This window comes from Phoca vitulina, unplaced genomic scaffold, assembly GCF_004348235.1.
Source record: "Phoca vitulina isolate PV1807 unplaced genomic scaffold, GSC_HSeal_1.0 scaffold28, whole genome shotgun sequence".
Classification (NCBI taxonomy): domain Eukaryota; kingdom Metazoa; phylum Chordata; class Mammalia; order Carnivora; family Phocidae; genus Phoca; species Phoca vitulina.
Genome location: NW_022589731.1, coordinates 10,800,112 through 10,818,060, shown reverse-complemented (window position 1 = coordinate 10,818,060; position 17,949 = coordinate 10,800,112). Strand labels below are relative to the sequence as shown.

Here is a 17,949-nt window from a genome sequence, read left to right as displayed (position 1 = left end):
CACCATCTTCACGTTTAAACACAGTGAAGCAAATCTCCGCTCTGCCACTCAACCAGCCAGGTGCTATGGGCCAAGATCATTTCTCCAAGCATCTATGACTTGTGATGATGACATCCCCTTCACCAGTGTCATGAGAATTAACTTAGACAAGGCAGGCAAAGCGGCCACTACAGTTACAATGCTGGATCCTCCCAGATGGTTGTGGATGCCAATCTGCCAGAGGACAAGTATGCCTGCCTGTGCCTTAGCTTTATGGCAGGTGGGCCTCCGAACTGGCCTCCCAGCCAGGGGCTCTCAGTCTGGCCTCTGCCCAGTGTAAGCTCCTGCCCATGTCTCCTTCTTCAAGTGCCATTTGGAATCTCAGACCTGGCACGAGTCTTTCCCAGGCTTCTGAAGGTTTCCTGCACAAATCATGCTGTCATCGATCATGTGGTCATAGAGTTGGTGGGAGTTGCACAAAGCATTGGCAATCAGCTTGACCTTGGCATCCAGGAGCTGGCGGGATCCTTCCCCTGTGGGGTAGAGAAAAGAAGTCACCACTGTGGGGACCCGGAGGACACGTGTCCCACCAGAAGATGGTGGGGGCATTGATAAGAAGATGGCCACAGGTCTGAACTCAGAAAGGAAGGCTTTTCCAGGAGATGGGCAGAGGGGCCTCATCTTTCAAGGATGGAGGCTCTTGGCCTCCAGTCTTCCCCATGGTTTTATAGACCTTCTGTTCTGTGCTTATCACAGTGGAGCAGAATCATTTATTCCCTCTTCTGTCTCCCCAGCTAGACCATCAGGTCAGAAGGGTAGGGATAGTGTCTTAAACCATTTTTAAAATTTCCTAGCAGAGGACTGGCACACAGTAGATTCCTAATGATGGATGCAGTGCCCCAGTTGCTCCTCTAGATTACCTACTTCCCAGAGCAGAGATTTCTTCCCCTGAGGATCCTCTGTTCTGCTCAATGTGCTCTGGTCAGCATGGTGATATTGAAAGGTTTAGGCGCACGACAATGAAGATCCCTATGAAGACTGGCCTCTGGCTAACCCTAGATCTGATTAACCCGAAATCTTCTTTCCCAAAAGCCTTCTGACAAATTTGTGTATTACATTTCATTTTCTTCATGAATACAGGTCTATTTAAAGTGTTTCTTGCTTTCCATTATTAAGGGCAAGATTTGGGGGGAAGAGAGATCTATTTTGAGTATTTGAGAAAGACTTGAAATACGCCTCTGGATTTCATATGTTAGAGAATATAATCTTGTCAGCACATGAGGAAATGGATCCTGTGGTTACTTTTTTAGATAAGACCACATCCTAGAGACAAATCAGTAGCTTGGTTTAAGAAAATTTATAGAATGCCTACAATGTGGAGACCCCTGAGCGAAGCACTTCAGGGGAAACAGATAAACGAACGCAGACCCTGCCCTCCAGGGGCTAAGTGAATATCTCCATGGAATTCTATCAGCTCCTATTATAATGATTCCAAACCTAGGAGGTAAGTGTGGTTATGGAGAAACTAAAACTCAGCTGTCCAAGTGACAAAGCCAAGATCCCAACACCAGTCTGTCTGATGCCAAACCCATCTTCTTTATAATCTATCCTCTTTCCAGTCTACCACGGGAAGGAGAGTGATCTCTGTGGATACAGGATCAATGCTTGATGGAAGTCAAGGTAGGGGACAGGGACAAATAGAAAGATCAGGGAAGGCTCCTTGGAAGTGATGAGATTTATCTAGAGATTTAGCCATAAGGCAATCTCTTCCTTTTTGTAATGCACCTTCAATGGAACACTGATTCTAAGTTCAGAAGGGATGTTGAGTTTGACCCCTTTCTTCTCTAGTTAATGCAACTCACCTGGGTCTCAGGAGAATGCATGGCCAGACTCACCTGTTTCTGTCACACCCCAGCCAGAGATGTGGCACTCAGTCCCAGAGGGGAAAACACCATGGGGCAAACATACAGTCTTCACATATTTGGATTCCAAAGCACAGTGACCATCCACTGGCTTCAGCTTGAGCAAAGCTAGGTAAGGAGAGAAAGAGGAAATGAATGATGGTATCTTCTCTGTCATTAGCTTCAACTTGATCAGGAGGTAGACATTGCAAAGCCCCACTCCCAGTGCCTAACAAATGAATGCCTTGCTCCTCGGCTACTGCATTCTTTTAACTTCCAACTGGGGAGGAGTCACACTTCAGGCTGAGTGTAATATCAAAAAATAATAGTGGAGTTTGAAATCGTTTATAGTCCATTTTTTTAAAGAACAGGCTTCAAGAGGGAAAAAAAAGATACTGAGGAAGGAGAGAGAGTGACAGATCCTAGGAATGGAGAGCTAGAGTACACATTGAGCAGCCAGCACCTTAACATCATTGCGTCTACATCCGAGCACCTACCAGATGCCAGATGTACGTGGGGACACATGCACATCAAGTCACTTAACACACGGGAAGCTGAGTGTTGTACACCAGCATATCCATTTTATAGAAGAGGAGCTGAGGCTTGGAGAAGTGAAGCCAGCTAGTAAGGGAGGGAGCTGGGATTCAAGGCTGAGTTCTTTCCACAATACAGCCTTGCTAGCACCTCTTCCCCTCATTTATCGATAACATCAACACAGACCTTTAAAACTAAAGGGCTCTGGAATAAATTCTCTATCTTATAGAGTCTATGAGGGACCAAAAAGATAAAAGCACCTTCTAGAACCAAACCTCAGCTTTCCATCAGTAATGAAATCTACCCAGGACAAGACCCATGGGAGATCCACCATAGAGGAGACTTGCCAATATCATTGTGGGGAATCTCTTCTCTTTCATTATAGTGGCTGTACTTGAAAATCTTCTCCACCCCGAATCTCTGCTCATGGAATTCTGTCTTCTTCAGGTCCTGGTCCCCTAACACCACTTTCAGATGTTTGGTTTTTATGCTGCAAGGGAAGGTAAGATGGTCTGGTATTTGAGAGACTGAAGTTAAGCCCTGGCTTTGTTCCCAGTGAGCTATGACCTTGGACAAATGACCTGACCTTCTGCAGCCTTGGCATCCTCATTTATAACTGTCATCTTGCTCACAGAACTCTGCTGTGTGGTCCAAGTAAGAAAATGTGAGGAAACATGGTCTCCAAATGCAAGCTGTAACATGTATCCCACATTTCCTGAGAGACCTCCCGTTCCCCCTGGGATTTGCTAAAGAGCAGCCAATTAACTTCTTGAACAACTATTCTTTGTGGAGGCTAGTGTTTGCATGTTTGAATCCCAGAAGAAGTTGTTTAATGATACTGGATAGGAAGACCTTCAAAGCTGCCACCAAAACCTGGGCTACATGGGACCAGCTCTGACCATGAATTTGGGGAACTCAGGGGAGTGGTGGTAATTCAGGTGCTCAGTAGGTGCTGGCTTCTCTAGGCCAAATAGGAGTCATGGCTGAAGACACACAACACCAGGAGGTTCATAGTAATGGCATCAGATAGGAGCATGCTATTTTTCTCTGTTCAGGGCAAGGCTGGAGAGGTTAAGGAAACAGGTCAGTCTGGGTTCATATCCCATTTACCTACTCACTTTCCACATGACTTTACGCAAGGTGCTAAACCTTCCCAAGACCCAGGGTCCTTGTTTATGAAATGAGAATAACAATCAACTTTTTCACTGCACAAATATTTACTAAGCACTTGTTCTGTATGAAGACTTGCACTAGGCATTGGGTATATTACAGTTAATAAAAGTAAAAATCTCTGTCCTTCCTCAACTTGTCTTCCAGTAGATAGTGTTCAGGATTAATTGTCATAATACACATAATGCCCATGGTAAGCCTTCTAGACATGGTAGCTCTTTTCCATCTGGTTTTAATGAGCCACTCCTGCTCTTAGAGCTAGATCAGCCCCTCTGATCCTGCCAAAGTCACCAAAATGCTGCTCAGATTGGAAGGGGAGAACACGCCCCAAAGACTTGAGTTTCCCTGGCCTCTGCTTTCAGTAGGCACCTACTCCGTGCAGTGGGCAGCAGTAAGCACCCAGCAGGGGTGGATCAGCGCTCCCCCGCAGAAGTGGCCGTGGGGCATGGAGATGGTCAGCGACAATGAGGTCTGCAGGGATGCCTGCCATGGGTGCTTGCCCGCCGTGCTCTTAAAGCCTCCATAGATCCTCTTGACATTCCTCTTCGTCATCTCAGTCCTCCCACATGAGTCAAACCCTGGAAGCTCAGTCAGAGGCTCTGTGGGGCTTTCCTCTGTGTCAGCAATGTCTGTGGGACACAAGAAAGACAGATCACACTACTCACTTTCCTTCCAGGGCCTCAGAAGGGACCTGTCAAAGGTATGACTCTGAGTCCAGCAGCTTAGCAAGTTTCAGAGTTAAGAGACTGCACTGATGCATACAAGGTGGGCATGTAGTAGGTACACAGTTAATATGTGTTAATACATGGATTCCTATGAAACAAGTCTATAGAATTAATGATGAAGATGTTGCTTTTTTTTTTTTGAAGATGTTGCTTTTTACTTCTTATTTTGACATGTATACAAAAATGTGTGTGTAAATATGTAAATCCATCACTGGAGGAAGGGTTACTTCAGTTGATTTTTAAAGAATGGTTGGATATGGACAAAATCAGACATAGGATGGAGTATTCTAGACAGAGATGACCATGAGAGCAAAGGCACAGAATTGAAACTATCCAGGGAGGTAATCCCATCGATCAGGACAAGGTGGGAAGGTGCAACTTTCCGGACATGGGTAGAGAGGTGGGCCAGAGAAGCCTGCCAGGAAGATTGTGAGGCTGGAATTCTGTCCATGTTGCATCCTGAGAGGCTATGGAGTCTCAGCCAATGTTTGATCACCACTGTATACTGAAGACCTGGCATAGTGCCAGGCAGATAGCGAGCAATCCATAAGTATTTGCTGAGTGCACTGTCTGGGAGTCAGGAAACATGAGTTTATAGTTGGATCACTGGCCTCTGTTAACAAAGGTATCCAGGCTTGCTAGGCATCCTGAAAGGGGAGCAGAGGATTGGGCATTTGGGTTTCCACTGGGATGGCAATTGGTAAAACAGGTGTGGCGGGTGAACAGGGTGAAGAGATGGGGTGCAGGAGCCTGCAACCTCACCATTGCTGGGGCTTCGGGACAGCTATGTTCTTACCCACGGCTGAGCAAGCTGGGATCTTGCAGTACTCCCATTTCACCTTTGCGTTGTTGGCTTTAATGAAACACCATGGCTGTTTGTCTCCATCTGGGTTTCTAAAATGAAAACACAAAATAACCCACAGTCAAGGCTTGGTGAACCCCCTGAACCTCATTAAAGGACCCTTGGATAAAAGAATACCAAGTTCCTGTGCCCCCCCCCCCACCCGGGGACCACGTTCCATTCTATTCCTCCAACAGGTCAACAAACCCTGGCACATAAGTGTTTGTGGCAAAACTTTAACTTGCAGGGTAGAATCCCAATGACCAGAAAACAGTTAACAAGATGTGTGCCAGATCCACGGGACATATCAAAGTGTTTGTAGGAAAAGAAATGAGGTCCCTGTTGAAGATTCTCCTTTGTCAGGAAAGTGAAATAGCTACAGATGCATGGTGAGAGGAGAGACTCTGCCAAGACCCCCAAATTCCATGTGTGGGAATTCTCTGAGGAAGGCTGCTATGAGCATCGCCCTGGAGAGCCCTCCATGAAGGGAACAGCTCAAACTGAGTGAAGGTGGGAGGTAACTTGCATTTTCTGCAAGGGAAATCCTCTGGCTTAATGGAACCAGTTTAAAGCCATACAAATCCTGCCCCTTATGTGCAGATTCTATGTGGTTAGAGCAGTGGAGGAAGCCAACAGAGTAGTCTGGAGGCAGCAGGAGAAGAAGGTAACTAGTCATCATCAGGTATAGAAATGATATTATCCTGATGTGGGAAAACCTGAACATCCTGTGGCAGAGACTGCAATGCTCACCAGACATTCCATTTTATCTTCTACGTTTCTCCCTTGAAGTTGTGCAGGATGGCATGACTATTTCTGGCCAATGAAATATGTGTGCAGAGATGATGTGTCCTTTCTAGGTTCAGGTAGTAAAAAAACTCATGCTCTATTTTCGAGTCTCTCCTTGCCTTTCCTGGGTATTTGAGTAACTCTGTGGAGCTAAGACTCTCCCTCGCATCCCACTCCCCAACCCACATGACCCATGCAGCCACAGTGAAAATTAAACCCTGAGGTATTCAAGCAACTGGGATTTGGGGGCTGTTTGTTACAGCAGCTCAACCTAGCCTATCCTGTGTAGGAAAACCTTCCTAGAAAGAAAGCTGATGAGTTTCAGTGTTCCGCACTACCGCCCCCCCCTCCCCCCCGCCCAGTTTCTAAGCTGCCCAGGAACACTAGGAGCAGGAAAAAGGGACAGACAAACCCTTACACTGACAAGCACCCAAGACTGCTCATGGGGAAGAAGATAAGTTTTACCTGCAGAAGTTGTGCTCCCCAATCCCGTGGGTCTCAGCATCTTCCATAAACATGTTGTAATTCTCCTGCAAGAGGAGGTGGGAGTTCCAGTAAAGGCATGAGTGTTGATTGACCGTCTTACTCACTTTCCCTCGGTAGGAGTAGCCATCACCAACGTAGCAGTCATCAGGACCTTGGAGAGAGCAGGCAGGGACATGGGAACTGAGAGGGACTGGCATGCTGCTCCTGAAAAGGACCTGGCAGGTGTATCAAGTGGGGAGAGGATCGGGCCTGAATATTGATCACCCTGAGCTTGCACCATGAATTCCAGAAGGAAAGTGGCTTGTATATTCCACGTTCAGCCCAGCTTAAAAACATGAAACATGGTGGTTGTGATGGAACTTAGATGGAACTTAGTTCTTTAATTTTGGCTCACACAAAGCCTGATGGCCTTCGGGTTGAGGGCCAGGGAGGCCCAGGTGTACCTGATTTGCCTGCACTACATCCCAGTTTATGACTGTTTACACAGAGCCAGGTGCACCCTATGCCCTTTGGTTGGAAGGCAGAGGCAATAGTAGAGTTTGGGAATCTTGACGTTAACCCCATTCTGGGAACAAAACCCAAATGTAAAAGGATTCCAGAGGCCTCACTGTGGCCCCAAGTTTCTGTTGAAGTGGCGGTGGTAGAGATCCATACCTATTTCACAGAATTTCCCCTTGAACTGGTCAGGGCAGGTACAGGCGAACTTGGTTCTCCGCCTATGCCGGGAGCAGGTGCCGCCATTTTGGCAGGGATTTGGCCTGCACACAGGAACCGCTGTGAACACAGGAAATGGGGCCAGGAAGGCTCTTCAGAAGGAGTTGTAGCTACATCGGAGATGATGAGGAGATCTCTGTGGCACTCTTCTGGTACCCATCCTTTCACAAAAGTTGGGTTACCAAAGGGGAAAGACAGACCCACTGACACTCTAGTAAATGGACACATGAACCTTAAGAACATAAACAAACATGGGTGAGGGAATGTGATGGAGGCCATGCAAAGAAGAACATCTAAGTAAATGGGTCATTCAGTGAGGAATAAGAGGTATAGACTGAGCAGGAACCTATGGGCCAGTCTGAGCTAGGCTGAAACCTGGCTCTGCCCCTCGATAGCTGTGGGACTGTAAGCGAGTCGGTTAACTTCTCTGAACTTCAGTTCCTTCATCTGTAAAGTTCTTCCTTGTGGTATTTTTGGAAGAATGTAAGAAAAAATGTAAATCTCTTGGGACAATGCCTGACTCATTGCAGTGACTAAGTACAGATTTAATCCCCTATATGGCCCGTTCCAGGAATAGACCCGGGCTTACTTCCTGGAGGAAATGAGTTTCAAGATTATTCTTTTTGGATGAGAAGGGACACAGGTTAGTCAATTCCCCCTAGACTCTCTAGGGGTGATGCATTTTCTTTTTTTCAAGATTTTGTTTTTAAGTAATCTCTACGCCCAACGTGAGGCTCGAACTCACAACTCCGAAATCAAGAGTCACATGCTCTACTGACTGAGCCTGCCAGGTGTCCCCGGATGATGCCACTAAAACGTCAGAGGCATCTGGACTTCCACACAATAGGTTGTAGATGTTCCAGGCAGAACTCAGAGAGAGAAAACGTACCAGAGCAGGGGCCTCCCGCACTTACCTGTGGAGCAGTCTGGACCCCTGTAAGGGTGTTTACAGGCACAGCGGTAATAGGGAGGACTGTGGGTAATGAGACATTCGCCCCGGTCACACGGGTTGTTCTTGCACTTGTTTTGCACTGTAGGAGATCCATAGAGAAGTAAGCAACATGATTTGGGGACAAATTTTACTTACTGGGGTACCCGCATAATACAATGTTTGGGGGTGGTGGTGAAGCGTGACTGACAGAGTGCGTGCCCTTGTCTGTGGCCCCGAAATACCATGCTACCCCCGGACAAAAAATATATATATATTTTTTTAATAAATCCTTGGGTCATGGATGATTGCATCCCAGTTCCTTCCAGGGCTCATATTCTTTCTTACTCTATCTTTATTAAAAACCTTGATCATTTTTATACCTTCAACAAACAAATAGAGCTACAATTTGAGTTTCTTTACTTTGCAGTTGATTTTATATTTCATTTACAATTTTGTCATTATTTGGGGAAGTTGAAGGATGAACCCAGGTACTATGTTAATGCCTGATACCCCAAACCATCCTGACGCGTTTATTGAAGGACTTATAGGATTGAAAATAGAAGGAAGGGGTGAAGAAGGCACAGAGAAAAGAAGACAACCATAAAGCCCTATTTAAAGATCCTCACTGCCTCCCTCACCCCAGTTAGATGGTCACCAGATGGAACAGAATCCACATTCTCTCCAGGGGTTCACTTAGCCCATAAGGGTTCTATTCTCAATATCTTATCACATAGCTTCATGTTATGCCCATAAGAGGTCACTGAAGGCAGACATCATTTTTATCAGAGTCTCCATAAGTGAGGATGGTAGGAAGAAAGAGCACATGGGGATGGGAGCCAGGCACCACAGCTCTAATATCTGCTCTTCTCCTAAATAGCTGTGTGACCATGATCAGGTCCCCTGTGTCTCTGGGTTCACTTTCTCTAACTGGGTTGGGCTTCATCTGCCTTCAGATTCTTCCTGCTTTCTCATCTGAGAACAGTGTTTCTCTCTTGTAGTTAGTCCAAACACTCTAAACAACAAGTCCTGAGTGTAGAATACATCTTGGTCAGAGTCCAGCTCTTATCTCCTCTTAGCCTCAGTGTTCCCATCTATAAAATGGACATACCAGTCCTATCCAATACGCATGGCTAAGGATCCAATGAGATGTCTCTTGTTATCATGCCAAGGAGTCCATTATGGGTGATGCAATATGTATAACCCTTTCCATGGAATCATTCAGCCCTTTTTACCCCCTAGATTGGGGTGCCTCTTGTTCAACTCAGAAGGAGGAGGGAACCCAGTGAAAGTGCACTCACCATTCTGACACCTGTTTCCAGAGAAAGGGGCTGGACAGCTGCATGTGAAGGTGTCCCCGCTGACAAGGCAGTCCCCACCGTGTTCACAGGGGTTGGACAGGCATGGATCTATGATACGTGGACAGAAGTCAATGATCGCAAAGCACAGCAGGTGAGAAGCCCCCTGCTTGCTCGTCAAACTTCGGTCTCCTGGCCCGAATGAGAGAGCGAATGCATAGCCGGTGACTGGGGAAAGGGGGAAACATGAATTGCCCTTAAAGAGCAAGGAAAACTGCAGTCACAGGACCAGAGAGAGATTCAGGTTAGTAAGAGGACAGGCGAGAAGGAATCTCATTGAGTTTCTCATTGAGAAACTCCCCTTTTCCACCATCAGTGTTTTTCTCCTCCCAGTCTCGCTGGGAGTGCCACGGGGTCTGCCTCTGATGCTGAAGGCATTTCATAAGCCTGAAGACCTCCCCTACTCCCAGTGCCCGGGGGTGGAGGTCAGGAGTGGGGAAAGAAAACCCACCCCTAATGAAACACAAGCTTTCTGAACATCAGGAAAGAAGACCAAAGGCAAGAGGGTGACAGAAGGATTGGCGGCGAGGAGGAAATGACCCAGTGGCCTTCATCTTTCTTCAACTACTTGTTCAGTTAGATTTTGTCATATTTCATCTGTGCCTTTGGCTTTTCATGGTTGTCTGAATGGATCTTCCCTTGGGGAATTCTTTATCCTTCTGTTCACACACATTGTTCTTTGGTTCAGGAACTAGGATCCCTGGGCCCAGCTCTTGTTTTGATGGTCCCTTCTGATGTTCCCCTGATGCCCTGTATCTTGGCCCTGCCTTCCAGGCCACTTCGCACAGTTACAGTTTTTATTCTAGCTGCTAAGTGCATTCCATTCCTTCTCCTGGCTTTGTCACATGCTTTTGCTTGGGCCCCACTTCTCATTTTTCCTTCTGTCCCATTGCTTGGGTTAAGAAGCCATAAAAACAAAAACAAGTGTAGAAGCATACATATGAGTGTGCACACCACACACACACACACACACACACACACATCAACTGTGCAAAGCTTCCGAGGAATGTAAAGAGAAAGAAAACCACAGCACAAAGGGAAGGGAAGTTTCAATGCCACATTTGTGAAAGCTACAATCTGATACTGAATGCTAACCCAGCCTCTTCTGCATAATTAGGACCTACCTGTAATCAAAGCTAGGAAGTGATTTTGAACATGACTTTTACTCACCGTGTCAGGTCACCCAGATGATGATGCACTAACTTGCTGTATGACCCTGGCTAAGTCAACGCCACTTCCTCTGTCACTCGAGGGTGGGAGAGAGAGTCTCTAGGAACCTCCCCAGTCCTCCTAGTGTATGATTCTAACTGAAAAAAGCCAGTCTAAGTCATTTATCCGATACCCATTCTATGATGCTGGTCAGAGAGGAGAGAGAGGCGTTTGCATATAATCACACATAAACTCCTCTAGCAGAGCTGGCTTCCTCCCAGGAGGGCCCCCCAAGAGCGTTGGCACCTACCGTCCTCTGTGTAGTACCAGTCAGGATTTTCCTGGTAGGCAGGAGTATTACTGCTGTTCTCTTCCTGGTTGGATTGCTCGTAGCTATTCTCGTAGTAGTCAGGGGTCCAATCTGCAGAAGTGGGAAGAGGATGGAAGAAACCCTAATCATTAGACCCAAAGACTTCCAAATCCTGAAGAAGGATCCATGTGTCTTTCTAGCTCCTCAACTGATGGGGTGGACAGAAGGGGTTAGGCGTGGTGAGTTTTCCTTTGGTGTGTTTTATGACCCAGCAGGGCGGTGTTGGCATTTGGCAGGGTCCAGAGCACCTGATCGGAAATGGGGAGAAGTCAAGTTCTTGCTTTCCACTGACTGTGACCTTGGACAAGCTACTAGTATTCTCAGGCCTTGGTTTGCTTATCTGTGAACAGCAGGAAGATGATTGGGGTTTAGAAGGTCTCCAAGGTTCTACACAAGAGGTGCCCAGGGTGAGACCCACTAGCACCTGAGCACCTCCTTGGGCAGTTTTGTGAATAAACTTTCTCCCTGGGCCTTTATTAGTCACCTTAGCTTATGAAGTCAAAGAAACTCATCACTTTCCTCTTGGTCACGGCATCAAAGTACTCTCGTTGTATCTCTAGCGTCATCCTAACAGCTAAGATGTATTGAGCCTTTACTATGTACTGGGCCCTGCACCAAGCATTTTACAGAGCTAATTTCACATGGAGAATAAATGGCAGGATCTGGACTAAGGCAGTTGATCCCCATATAGCCCCTAAATTGCATCAGCTCGACTGCATTCAGCTGGCTTCTTTCACTGCCTCGGTTAATTCACACTTACCCTTGGGGAAAGGGGTGCAACCATTCCCATCGCATACCGAGCCTGCTATTTAGGATTTGCCCAAGGACAACCTAGAGAAGATTCATGGATTTTGCCCAGTGAAAGACAGGGCAGGGTATGGCACTGCCCACAGGTGTCAACCTCATGCTAGTCAGGTCCATTGGGAAGAGCAAGTGCATGCGTAAGGCTGGGCTCGGGCTCTTTGTCATCTGGGGACTTAGAAGATGCTGGTAGCTCTGTGGCTCATGGAGAGAAGTTCGCGATTTGAAGAAAGTTGGGCTGACTTTGCTCTCCCCGGCTGGCCGGAGTGTGGCAAGGCGGCAAGTTGAAGCTATAAGGACGCTGTCTGGAGATGCATATGGTAATGAGGTGGGAGCAAATGCAGCTAGCGAGACTTGCAAAGGCACTCCCGCAGAGCCAGCCGGGGGCTCGGAGCGTGCCACTTTACCTCAGCCTGATTATCAACTGCATTATCTCCCTCGTCTCTCAGTCATTCCCTTATAGTCTTTATCTCTTTGGCTTTTGAAAAATCGACTTTTGCACAATGGCTGTTTTATATTTCCCATTAAAATGGAACGATCTTTTTATTTCCTTTTTGAATACGCCAACTCTGGTTCCTTGCCAAAGTTTCACCTCATTTATCACAGTGTCAAGTCAAGACTCCCTTTGCTTGCTCATTATTTCTCGTGAGCTGCTTTTCCCCACTATGAAAATGCTCCCAGAGGAGGCCACCTTTCCAGGGACGAGGATCTAGGTTGAAGATAAGGCCATTGTCTTCCTGGAGCAAATAAAGTTTCTTTCCATCTAGCACGATAAAGCAGAGAAAGAGAGTGAGAAAGTGAGGGGAAAAAACCGTTTTTCGGAGTTTGACATGAAAGATTTCAAACTGACATTTGGGAGAGACAATGGGCTGGTAATGAGCTCATTACATCATTTATTTATTTCTTTTTTGGTTTAGAGAATTTATTTTTGTTTTTCCAACAGGTGTTTATAGATAAGTGCCTTCAGAGTGCTCCTGTAATTTCTCCCATCCCTCCCACGGGTTGAAGGTCAGCCGGGCTAATCTCAGCTCGGCCATTAAGAATCATTCCCTTTGCAGATATTTGGAAACGGGGAAGGTGTTTACATAAATGGAGTCACGTGACTTTTCTAGGTGTTGGGGGATGGCTGAAATGTCTGCTGGAGGATTTTAACTGGAATCCAGCCTTGTTAACAAGGTCTGCTCAGCTCTCAGTGAAGCTAAAGAGGGAATAAGACATGTAAGCTTTGAGTCATATGTCTCCTAAACAAGGTAAAAAATCCCTGCTCTTCCCTGGGGGGTCCAGGGCCCTTGGTTAAGGTGGAGTGAAGCAACAGAGGCTCAGTGGCCCCAGGTCACCAGAAGTCAGCCGATTGGAGTTCTATGCAAGGAAAGGCACCAAGATCCTTTACCTTTGGGGCGCCTGTCCCGTGTTTTCAGAGCCCTTTATAGAAGCACCCCCTGGCAGCGCTTCTCCACCTCCAAACTTAGCTTATTTTGTCTTTTCTATGCTATTGGCACTTAATCCCACTGTCTACATAAGAAAAGTGTGTCGTGCACCTACGATGGGCCAAGTATGACACCAGGCTCAGGAAGGCACTGGGAGTAATGGAGAGATGTGCAGAAAAGAGTGGGATGTGGCCTCCAACACAGGAGCTTCTGGGCCAGGGTGAGTCGGGGAGGAAAACCAGCCAAGAAAGGAGATGAATGGGGAGTGGAGAGGCAGCGGAGCTAGATGTGGCCGAGTCTAGCTCAAGTGGCTTCACGTTCCACATTGGCACGTTAGTGCAGTATGAGCCAATCCCATGGGGGAAGATGGCCCCGACCTGCCACCTCTCCCTGTCACCTCATCTTTAGCAGTGAGACTTTGCAGGTCCTCCTACCAAGAGATGGAGTTGATTTCCCCACCCCTTGGGTCTAAACTGGCCTTGGGACTTGCTTTGACCAATAATAGCACGTGCTGGAAGGACAGCGTGCCAGCACCAAGCCTGGGTCTCAAGAAGTCTTACGCACGTCCTCTCCCTCTCTCTCTCTCTCTCTCTCTCTCCCCCACCCCTGCGACTGCCATGTGTACAAGTCTGGCCTATTCTTTGGAGGTTAAGAGAAGGTGTGGGGCAGCAGATGACCTAGCACTTCCAGTCAAGGCCTCAGACATGTGAGAGCCCAGCCGATCTATCAGGTGACTGCAGACTCAAGAGGAAGCCTGGCCAACATCTGCTGAGCCTGGTCCAGACCGGAGTAAGTGCCCTGCTGAACCTGATCTAAATCGCCAACCCAAAGAATTGAGACATGATTCTTATTCTATTAAGAATATCCATGGTTGAAGCCACTAAGTTTGGGGTAGTATACTCTGCAGTAATAATGAATGAACACACAGGGCTTGACTGATATTGGGTTGCCAGTGGGATAAGAATTTTAGACATTTCCTCAGTGGCCAAGAAGGCTGTAGAGTGTTAGGTTTCATGGCTGGAGCTCAGATGGTACCTCTTTCTTGTGGTTTATTATTCAACTTGGTCTATAATTGTTCCCTCCAACTAGATAGTTGGTGTCTTACGAGCGAGGGCCATGTCTATTCCTCTTTGTAGCCCTCAGACCCAGCACAGAGCCCTAGATGCAGTTAATGGATGTGTTTGACAAGTGAGTTTTGCCCTCTGTGGTGGGGCCTCCCTTCCTTCTGATTGGCCAGCACAGAGCTCGGCCAGCAAAGTTGGTATTTGCTTGGAGCAGAGGAAACGGGGAACTTAGGAGAGAAACTATTTGAGATCTGGGTCGTAGGTATTTGGTGAAGAAGCTGCCTGTTGAGCTCCGTAGAGTCTAGAAATTTGTCCAAGTGCTTTCCTGCATCGAGAGGGGTTAGAGCCCGACCTAGAATTTGCTTCCATTGCTGGGTTGGAGGAAAACACCGCAGGTCCAAATACAGATTATTGGAGACTTTCTCTAGGCTGTAGAAAAGGAGAATGCTTCGGGTGAAGAATGGGAGCTGCTCTCAGGAGCATTTTGTATTAGGTATAAAAAGAAATCCTTGTGGATTTGTCTATTTATCAGAGTCTGTTTCTAGAACTTATCAGGAAGGATGGTGAGAGTATCCTGAGCTAACTCAAATCATCCCAATAACTGGTTATTATCTATTGAGTACTTTCTATGTACTGGACACTATACTAAATAAATGTGGTGGCACATGACCTTATTTAACTGTAGAGACACCCCGTGGCATAGGTATTATTATTCCGATTTGACAGAAATGGGAAAACAAGAGCAGGAGGAGGTGCTATCCAAACCCATGTCTACCTGACTCCAAGTCTGGTTTGCTTTTCTACCGGCCCAGGAGCCTCTTGTGGGGTTGTGTTTCGTGGAACTCCATGGATTTCATCTTCCAGGAAGTAACACACGTCGAGAAATCTTTTTTAGCACATGCTCCAAGTCCCTCAAGCGGGATTACTGTGGTCTGGACCCAGGGTCTCTCGGAAAAAGCTCAGAGTTTGTGTGATGGGGGATCCGCAGCTGCTCTGGTTAAGGAGCTTGCCAGATGTGCGGAACGGAATAAAAATCTCTGGAATGCTGTCCCTGTTGGCGTCATCCATCACCGTGGCACAGACAGTTCCTCCGAGGGCCTCCCCCAAACCCCAGCCCTGTTGGCCTGTATCTGACGCTTCCAATCCAGCTGACAGGGCAAGCTCAGTGGAGACCCTCACTGGCAGGTGGCAGGACAGCTGATGGATGGGCTCAGCTTGTGTTGCTGGGCAGAGCCAAGCCAGCTTTGAAGAGGCATTTCCGCAGGCCCGTTGGCTGTCACGGCACCTGCTTTGGGGAGATGAGCAGAGTCTGTGCTGTTTGATGGCCACCTCCTCGGCCACCCACTGGGGACTGTGGCCCAGGCGCCTTCTGCTCCCGCAAAACCCTCGCCATGCACTGTGTCCAGCAAGACCAGCTACGGAAGCTGCTTGCCTGTGGACACGGGCATGGTGTTTCCTTGGCCACACCGCTTTCTAAAGCCGGCTGGGATCTGACAAATTCCATCGAAGCACCACCCCATGTGCAATTAGAGCAGATACCGACAGGGGCATTTTAAAAACCTAACCTGCTCTTTGCAGAAAGGCCCGGCTACTACATCTCACCCCGCTCCACAGCCAGAGGTTGACCGAACACCTCGAGCCAGACTTGGGAGCCCAGGGATGGCGGGCTCCAGGGTCCCTTCATCTACTCACCAAACTGGCAGAAACTATTGACAGAGTTCTTCTAGAGCTTAGACTTTCAGAATGGTAAATCCAATACTCTCCACTCCCTAAGTGGTTTTTCAGCCTGTGTTTAAAGACCACCAGTGATGGAGAACTTACTACTTCCCAAGAGCCCAACAGCCCATTCAGATTTTTGGACCACTCTGATGAGGAGGAAGTTCTCCTGTTTGCAGACCAAATCTGATCCTATCACTTCTAATCTCTTTCATTAAAGCTAAAAGCCTTATGAACACAGAGAATGAGTCCTCCCTTTTCTGTGATCCATGTTCAGTGGGGCCACTGCATCCAGTTGTGTAAGTTGTTCACTGCACAACATCAGTGCCATGGTGTGAGAAACTCGCGGTCACTGTAGATGTCTTCTGCAATTTTCTGAATGATGGCCGTACAGTGTCTTGAGGTAGAGACACCTCTTAATTCTCACAAAGTTGACCTCATGGACTAGGAGTGGATCTGCTTTTCAAATCCTTGAAGAGAGCGAGGTCTCTGGACTCTTCTGTGCTCCTTGTCTGCTGTGTGACCCCACAGTTCTGGAGCTCCATCTCTCTGACCCCTGGTGCCTGAGTGGTGTGTGCTGAAGGCCGGGGAGGGGGCAGCTCTTCCCACCTCTTGGCTTTGGACCACCCCCTGCCCTAGACTCCACATGTGGATGCTGGTGCGGGCAGCTGGGGAGAGCCCCTTGAAACAAGATTCCTTCAAGGAATTAAATTATATGTTGTCGAATAGAACAGAATCCTTTCCTTTGGGGAAGGACATAGACCCTCTGAAAACGCACATGCCATGCTCAATTCCACAAACATTCCCTGAGCATAAGGGGTGGACAAAGCTCAGACATCTCCTGCCTTGAACCAGCACAAGTCTGTCTGCCCATCCACGGCTTTGCTGCTGGAGAATATTGACCGTCACATGGATTTTGACCCAGGTGTCCCCACATTTGCTCCAAATAAGCCCTTGACCCAAACTTTAGACATGACCGCCATCTCCATGTGCTGGCTCCCTGGCTCTGGTCCTCCAGGACCAGCACAGGTCACTGCCAGTGGGGGATACCAGCCTCCACCCTGGTGGACTTGGGTGCGGAGTTTTCTCCCCCTTGGGGCTCGGAGCAGTGAAGGGAGACTTGGGCCCCGAGTCAGAGATTGGGTGACTGCTAGAGCAATAGCCCTGCTCTGCTCGGGCACAGTGGAGGGCCCCGGGCAGGGCGGCAGTGGTGGGGGTGCAGGTGGGAGGCCACCGCAGGGGCGGGTCAGCCTGGGGACTGCCTGCGTGGCCCAGCACGGAGGACCTGGCTCCTGGAGTGAGTAGGGGCCCAGGGCCGGCCTGCCTGGAGCCAGTAAGTGCCCGATGCCACCCTCACTTTGTGTCGGCCTTTTCAGCTCATCTTATCACTAACGGGCTGTGTGACCTGTAGCCTCCCCTTGCAGGGCCTCAGTTTCCTTCTCTGTAAAATGAAGGGATTTAACTGTATCAGCAGTTTTTCCTTTGGGATCCTGAGACGGGGGACCAGGGGTACTCATGGGCAACTCAAAATCGAGTAAAGCATGGTGTATGTGCACGGAGGGACAAACACCGGGAGTGCATTTTCTGGGAAAATTCTTGGAAGGGGTCACAACATTTCTGAGTTGTTTGAATCCTGGGCTTGTGCCAACACTTACATGCATGGGTCCCCTTTCTTCCATCCCAGAACCAGCCTGTAGTTTGTGAGGAGCCCCAGGGCGATCCACACACTCACCTGGGTCCGGGTCTATGAGTAAAGACATCAGGGAGAACTGAAAAAAACAGAAACAAACAGAAACCAACACAGGGCTGAGCAAGGTTGAGTCAGCTAACTGGCTGGGTGCCTCCCTAAGCTCCTGCAAGGCCAGAGGAACATCTCCCAGGGTCACATAGGAGGATCAAGAACACTGGGTGCTCTGGGATGGCTGTGGCTGGGATGGGTGGGAGGGAGAGGGTGGGGCCTATTTTGAAGATGCCTCCTTCTTCTTGTGCCAGTTGAGCAT

The 17,949-nt window shown here is 48.0% G+C and overlaps 1 protein-coding gene across 1 annotated transcript in view; it reads right to left on the bottom strand.

The window, feature by feature from the left end:
* The window catches only part of HABP2 (hyaluronan binding protein 2), a 32,488-nt gene that overhangs the window by 2,593 nt on the left and 11,946 nt on the right, over positions 1-17,949 (bottom strand). Inside the window, exons 2-12 of the mRNA XM_032423445.1 lie at positions 17,682-17,718; positions 10,882-10,992; positions 9,366-9,473; positions 8,051-8,167; positions 7,077-7,196; positions 6,402-6,573; positions 5,106-5,203; positions 3,958-4,213; positions 2,762-2,904; positions 1,875-2,009; positions 367-512 (exon numbers count right to left, since the gene is read on the bottom strand). Of these exons, the coding sequence (XP_032279336.1) occupies positions 367-512; positions 1,875-2,009; positions 2,762-2,904; positions 3,958-4,213; positions 5,106-5,203; positions 6,402-6,573; positions 7,077-7,196; positions 8,051-8,167; positions 9,366-9,473; positions 10,882-10,992; positions 17,682-17,718 (1,443 nt within the window). The remainder of the gene's footprint in view (positions 1-366; positions 513-1,874; positions 2,010-2,761; positions 2,905-3,957; positions 4,214-5,105; positions 5,204-6,401; positions 6,574-7,076; positions 7,197-8,050; positions 8,168-9,365; positions 9,474-10,881; positions 10,993-17,681; positions 17,719-17,949) is intronic.